The sequence below is a fragment of the Setaria viridis genome, chromosome 4 (genome assembly GCF_005286985.2).
Source record: "Setaria viridis chromosome 4, Setaria_viridis_v4.0, whole genome shotgun sequence".
NCBI lineage: Eukaryota > Viridiplantae > Streptophyta > Magnoliopsida > Poales > Poaceae > Setaria > Setaria viridis.
This window is the reverse complement of record NC_048266.2, coordinates 20908516-20915360: the sequence shown is the minus strand read 5'-3', so window position 1 is coordinate 20915360 and position 6845 is coordinate 20908516. Positions and strand designations below refer to the sequence as shown.

General features: G+C 51.0%; 1 protein-coding gene across 1 annotated transcript; it reads right to left on the bottom strand.

The window, feature by feature from the left end:
* Window positions 1-3226: 3226 nt before the first annotated feature.
* Window positions 3227-5249, bottom strand: LOC140222500 (uncharacterized). Its single transcript, XM_072293184.1, has one exon. The coding sequence runs from the start codon at window positions 4844-4846 to the stop codon at window positions 3563-3565; it is 1284 nt and encodes a 427-aa protein (XP_072149285.1). The 5' UTR covers window positions 4847-5249; the 3' UTR covers window positions 3227-3562.
* Window positions 5250-6845: the final 1596 nt, after the last annotated feature.

The following is a 6845-nucleotide window of genomic DNA, read 5'->3' as shown; positions in this document are numbered from 1 at the left end:
ATCGTGAGTACATGATCCTCAGGGTCTTATCCTTCCTCATAAGTAATTACCATGGGAGGCACATCTTCTGGTGACAGACCCCTTCACGGCCCGTTTTGTAATAACAGTTCGCTTCTTCTTCTATTGTGAGTACACGATCCTCAGGGTCTTGTCCTTCCTCATAAGTAATTACCATAAGAGGCACATCTTCTATGGTGACAGACTCCTTCATGGCCTATTTTGCAATAATAGTTCGCTTCTTCTTTGGTGGTGGAGAAATCGCAGCTTTAAGATCATCAGCCGCTGAGCGTTTCTTCACCGCAGAGGAAGACCTAGCCTTAGCAGACGACTGAGCCTTGACATCATCCATGGCATCAAAACTAGTGCCGCTCCAAGACTCGAGTACTTCCTCCTCCTAGTCATCGACTATCATGCCTTCCCGCGTAAACACACAAGGAGCAGCTTCACAGGATTCTTCGGATCCGGGAGGAGGAGGAGCAGAGAAATACAAGTCAACATCATCCTACAAAGAAAGACAAGTTAGCAAACCCAATAACTTCAAATAATTAATCGGGGGTTATGGCCATGGGTACTTACAAGCTTTGGCGGGTTGATGGCGCTAAATTCCTGAACAATCATGGGGATCCCGCTCACATTCTTGAACATTTGCTTGAGCCTGACCATAACTTCACCGGTACTAATCTCTTCTGGGATTGTCCAGGCCGGTGTATTGATAGCTATAGTGGCAACTCTGCTGCAGGGGCTGGATACGTTGCTTCATAAAGATGAACGCCACTCCGATTCCAGTAAGGCCCTCCTGTTTCAACTGTGCTATTTTACCCATCAGCTCGGGTATTTGGAGGCAATCTCCATGTTTTGGTTCATCAAGCCAGCGGTTGTTCCATGAGGGGTGATGCCCTGTCAGCTCGGGTAGTTTCGGATTATGGTTGCCAATGTAGCACCATTTTTCCTTCCACCTGGCATTAGAGTCTATCAACTCATAATCTAGATACAAGCCGCTTGCTGTCTCCCGCATCTAGATCCTAGCACCTCCAACCAAGAGAGTATGATCTTTTGAGGGTTGTGGCTTCACACGGAAAAACTTCCGGAATAATTGAAAGTGTGGCCTAATCCCCATAAACGCTTCGCAAAAATAAGTGAAGATTGAAGTATGGAGGATCCATTGGGGTTCAGAAGCACCAACTCCAATTTGTAATAATGCAGTAAACCCCGGAAAGAAATCTCAAGAGGGCAAAGAAAGGCCTCGCTCGATGAAGTGGGCAAAAATTACCGTCTCATCGGGATAATACTACAAAGGGCAAGCGTTGCCATATGCAGATCTCCAGTTGATGAAGTTCTGATTTGGGGTAAATTGGCAGTTACGAGCACCTTGATATCCTCCTCCTTCAGAGTTGACCACTTCCAGGCACGAAAGGGATTTGGCGGCGCAATCTGATCGGTCTTCCCATACTTGGGCACCGGCAACTGCAGCTCTTTCTTCTTGTCGGACCTTTTCTTCTTCTCATCCTCACCCACTTTGGATGCAGTAGCGTTCCTTTTCATCTTTGATGTCACGAGCTTCATCTGTCGCATACGCTCGGGGGCTACTTGGTAGGGGGACGGCAGCGTTAGTGTTCAAAGATTGAATAGTGGCAGCGGCGCTAGTGCTAAAGTGTGAAAGTTGGGAAGCCAAATGGCAAAGGTACAATAAAAGGGATAACTTCCTACATTATTTATCATAGTGGCACGGTAACAACGGCGCAAATAAAGAGATTTTTTATTTAAAGGATCCCCAGAATATCGGACACCTGATTGGCAGTTACCTTTATTTCAGGAGGAGATGAGATATCCTTCGAGTGATGGTCACGTTGACCAAAGGTTGACCCTAATACCCACCAAGCTAGTCGGCAAAAGGCTCAGGAGTTGTGTGCCACGTGTCCACCGACAAAAAAGTTTTTTTTCGGGTTTTAAGGGGAAAATGACACAAATTACACATTGACCTTCAGCCTGATTCTTCGATTCAACTTAAGGCTCGGGGGCTACTCCATATGGAGTGCAACTTTCATCGCACTTCCATATAAAATTCAAGATTGAAGGATATCAGACTGAGTTAAATGAGGCTTCAGCACATTCTAGCCGCATGGCAGTTTTTAATTATCTTTGAAGATTCAACCAGATGAAGTACTCAAAAAGCACCAAAACTAGTCGGTGAAGCCTGTAAAAATACTCAGAATTATTGCATTTGACTAAAAAGTACTCAGGAGCTTGTCACAAATACATCTACGGGCCCACCAGAAGGTATGGACACTCCTAAATATGGGGCTAGACACCGAGATGCATCTGACATGGAGACTATGGCGCAGGATGGCGTAGTCTACATGGAAAGACAGGAACTAGTCGAGAATTAGGAAAGCAATCGTTGTAATAAGAGTAGAACTCCTTTAGTCATATCCGACTAGTATTCTTGTAACCAACCGACTTATAACCCTACCCCCGGCAATATAAGGTGAGGCAGGAACCACCTACAAAGCAATTCAATCCAACCAACACACAGGACGTAGGGTATTACGCAATCTAGCGGCCCGAACCTATCTAAATCGTGTGTTTGTGTTTACCTTCGAGTTTCTGATCTTGACGAGTCCCACTAACTAAAACACTACATCGGGCATCCCCCTCGATAGGTTGCTGGGTTTAAAGACCACCTGGAGCTGTTGTGGTGACGCCTAGGAGATCCTACCCACGTGCGCTTCGCCACAGCCGCACGCTGCCCCCGGGAATCGCCGCCGTTGCCTAGGGTTTGTGAGAGGACAGCGACGGGGAGAGAGCGAGAGACCGAGAGGGAGGGAGGTGTTGGAGTCCGCCGGTCCGACATGGGAGAGAAGGGGCATGAAGAGAAGGGTATTTGTGTCTTTTCACCATACCATGAAGGGTTTTTCTATTTATTTTAATTTATTTATTATGGATAGAACTAACAAAGTTACGAATAGGGGTAAATAGAGTCTTCGTTTTTATAAAGTAGGGGTAAAATTATAAAGTTAAGAAAAATGGAGGCAAAATCACAATTGGGATTATGAATAGGGTAAGAACGCAATATCCCAAAATTAATAGCTCCCTCACATGCTTTAATGTTGTGTTCCTTTTACGATAATCTAGTGTTTTTGGGAGAAGGGAATGACCTCACGCCTTTTTCTTAATTAGATGGGATTAGATCGGGAGTCGGATTTACAAGTGAGCAGAAATGCTTAAATTGACATTACTGCCCAGGTCAGACGGCCTTGTAAAGTATGTTTGTAGACACGACGTACAATCTAGTGAGTAATAAACTAATAATAGCACACATGCGCACAGGCGCGCACACCCGTTCCCCCTGTGACCGTTGCCATGGGACGACAAGCCGCAATGAATTCAAAGCCAATCACATGAAAACCACAGCGGAAACAAACGGACAAAGGAAAAATGTGAGGCCAGCGGTCAGCTCCAGCCTGGTGTCCCGTCCCCAAGTCCCCAACCAACACCTCCGCCCGTGCCGAGCCGCGAGCATACCCCACCTGGCATCCACGGGGATGCCGCGTCGGCAGGCGGCTCAGCCGTCGCCTCCGCTGCTGCCGGCGTCGTCGGTGCTGCGGCACTGGTCGGCGGGCCTGGCCTCCAGGGGGCCGCCGATGGTGGGGCACCCTTCGGCGGCGTAAGGGGACGGCAGCTCCATGCAGTTGTACGACAGGCACAGTGCTGCGGAGTCCGGCAGCGGCAGCGGCGGTGCCGGGAAGCCGGTCAGGAAGTTGTGCTGCGCGTAGAAGGTCGTCATGCGGCCCGCGAACACGCTGCGTGCCACCGCCCGGGGAACCTCGCCGGTCATCCGGTTGTTATTCACGTACAGGCTCCCCGCCACCGCCAGCGCCTCCGGTACCTCGCCCGAGATGCCGTTGTGGCTGACGTCCACCACGGCCCACGGCGCCGGGGCGGCCGGCACGGTGAGCGGTCCGGTGAAGTTGTTCCGGGCCAGGAGCAGCGAGGATGCGCTCGGGAGAGCAAACACCTCCGGCGGGATGGAGCCCGAAAAGTTGTTCATGGACAGGTCGAGGAAGGCCAGGTCGGCGGGGGCGGAACCGTCGACGAAGACGCCGTCGAGGCTGCCCTGCATCCCATTAGCAGCAACGGAGAAGTACCGGATGGTCGGCGGCAGCGGCGGGAGCTTGCCGGTGATGGCGTTCCGGCTGAGGTCGACGTGGAACAGCTGCGAGCTGGAGAATTGAGCAGGAATCTGCCCGGAGAGGCCGCCATTGTTGGCCAGGATGAGCACCTTGAGGCTCGGCGAAGAGGGCAGCAGCAAGCCGGTTGGGATGGCGCCCTCGAGGCGGTTGTTGCCGAGGTCGAGCGTGTGCAGATCGGGTAGCCCGGCGAGCGACTCGGGCACCTGCCCGGTGAGCTGGTTGCCGGAGAGCGAGAGGAGCCTTAGGCGGCGGATCCCCGAGCCAATGTCGGCGGGGATGGCCCCCGAAACGCTGCCCGGGTAGAGGACGAGGTCCGTGAGCGCGGCGAGGCTGGCGAGCGAGGCCGGGAGCGTACCCGCCAGGCCGGGGGAATCAGCCAGGCCGGTGCCAAGAGTGAGGACAGAGATGCGCAGCGCGCCCGACGCCGGGTCGTCCTCATCGGGCGCGCACACGACGCCGGCGTAGGCGCACGGGCTGCGCGCGTCGTCCCAAGAGTCGAAGAACCGAGAGCCTGGCATGTCCCTCAGTCCCGCGCGGACGTCCCTGAGCGCCGCCGCGTCGCGCTCGTGCAGCGTGGCGGCCTGCTGCGCCGACCAGGCCGCTTGCGAGCCGAGCAGGATGAGCGGGAGGATGACGAGGATGGGAGGCAGCGCCATGTGCGTGGCCTCGGCCTCGGGGAAGAAGACAAGCGGGTTCTGTGGCCGGTGTTGGGAAACGGGACTAGCCACCGGAAGTGAGCAAGTGAAGAGAGCAGAGCAGAGTGATCGATGTGGTGTGAGACTGTGGGAGGTGCAGAAGGAGGACAAAGCAACCTGGGCGAGCGATTTAAGAAGGAAGAGATGGGTGGGGTGGGGTTGGCCGTTGGATCCGTCCGTCTGGGGAGCACAGCGCAGCAGATGAGCGTTCTTCTGCTGCCGCTTTACCCCGCGGTCGGTTGGTGCGCCGTGCTCAGGTTCGATAAAAGCCTGTACGGTGAACCGGCGCAACCCAGACCCACTCCCCGGCTCATGGTGGATTGGATTCGGCGCGGCTCGGAGCACGGTGACGGGCTGGGCGGGCGGTGCGCCGGTGCCAGTGCCAGCAGCCCCGGCCGAGCGCGTATGCCCCGCGGTACGGCGGCATGAGTATGTCCAGAGCGGGTGGACCGGGTGGATGTCCAAGATGCGGAGCAGAGGAGCGTGTACTGCCCTGCTCGGCCCTTGGTGCTCATGATGGCTTCACATGTGATGCACTTTCATGGCAGATTTGCGTATTTCACAAGTGTGCCGGTGTACATACAGTACGTCGCGCGGTTTTAGTGATGCAACCCCGTGATCAAGTGTGTAGGCTGTACATGCGCGTGGGGAGACCGTACGCTGCTGGTACGCCTTGTCGCCTTGACATCCTAGCTCAGATAGGGAAAAACTGCATGGAATGTCTTGACTGGCGTGCTTAGGCCTGGTTTGGTTTAGACTGCTTATTTTTAAGCACCCATCACATCGATGTTTATATACTAATTAGAAGTATTAAACGTAAACTATTTACAAAACCCACTACATAAGCGGAGGCTAAACGGCGAGATGAATCTATTAAACCTAATTAGTCCATAATTTGACAATGTGTTGCTACAGTAAATATTTGCTAATGATGGATTAATTAGGCTTAATAGATTCGTCTCGCCGTTTAGCCTCCACTTATGTAATGGGTTTTGTAAATAGTCTACGTTTAATACTCCTAATTAGTATCTAAACATTCGATGTGACACGTGCTAAAAATAAGCAAACGGAACCAAACAGCCCCTTATGAAGTTTGTACGCTGTAGCTACTACGTGTTACTCGCTCCGTCCCTTATTATTTGTCACTCACGAAGCGGGTTTGTGAGGGAAATACGTTTTCTAGAGATAGATAAAAAGGGACAGAGGGAGTATAAGCTGTGGAGAGAAAGAGATAGACTCTTCAGAGTCCCATGGTTCCTGCCAATTGTTCCCTGAGGTTGTGATCAACTGATCAATAAATTGAATAAAAATTTGCCTCCTGAACAAGCTGAACAGGATAACATAAGAAAATCATTCAGAAGGAACTTATTAGGAACGTATGTTTTGTTTAAAAAGGATAACATGCAAATATTGCTTGTTCGCATTCATGTAGTCGTGCGAGTGTTCAGGTGCTCTTAGTGCGTGTGTTTGGTCGCGTTCATGTGGTGTTTGTATGGGTCATTTCCTTTTCCTTCTCCCGTCCTATTTGTACCTATGTTGTTTGTAATTCAGACTTTCCGTCTTCTTTTAATAAAAATATGCAAATATTGTCGTGAGAGTATGGAACAGTATGATGCTCTAAAAGTGTGAAATAAAAAAAACTGATTTGGACTCTTAATCTAGAAAGACTATTTGGTATATTTGGTTTGATCATATGAAATTCGTATCTTGTACTTCTTGTGAAAAATAGTTCCTAATCGACATATTGGAGGATGGCGTCTAGACATGAAAAAGCGGGTACGGAAGCAGACGAATGGACAAGGTGAACCTCACGACGAGCATGCCATTGAAAGAAGAGTTTCTCGTGGTGAGCAACGCAGGAGAGCTTATTGCAAGGTGGCTTGATTTCTCATGGTGGTTCACATGAGAAAACCGCAGTATATGGTGAGGTAGGGATTGCCTTCAAAATAATTCAATGCAA

What these genes read in the sequence shown, in the direction of transcription:
- LOC140222500 (XM_072293184.1), bottom strand. Translation starts at nt 4,846, where the DNA reads ATGGCGCTGCCTCCCATCCTCGTCATCCTCCCGCTCATCCTGCTCGGC.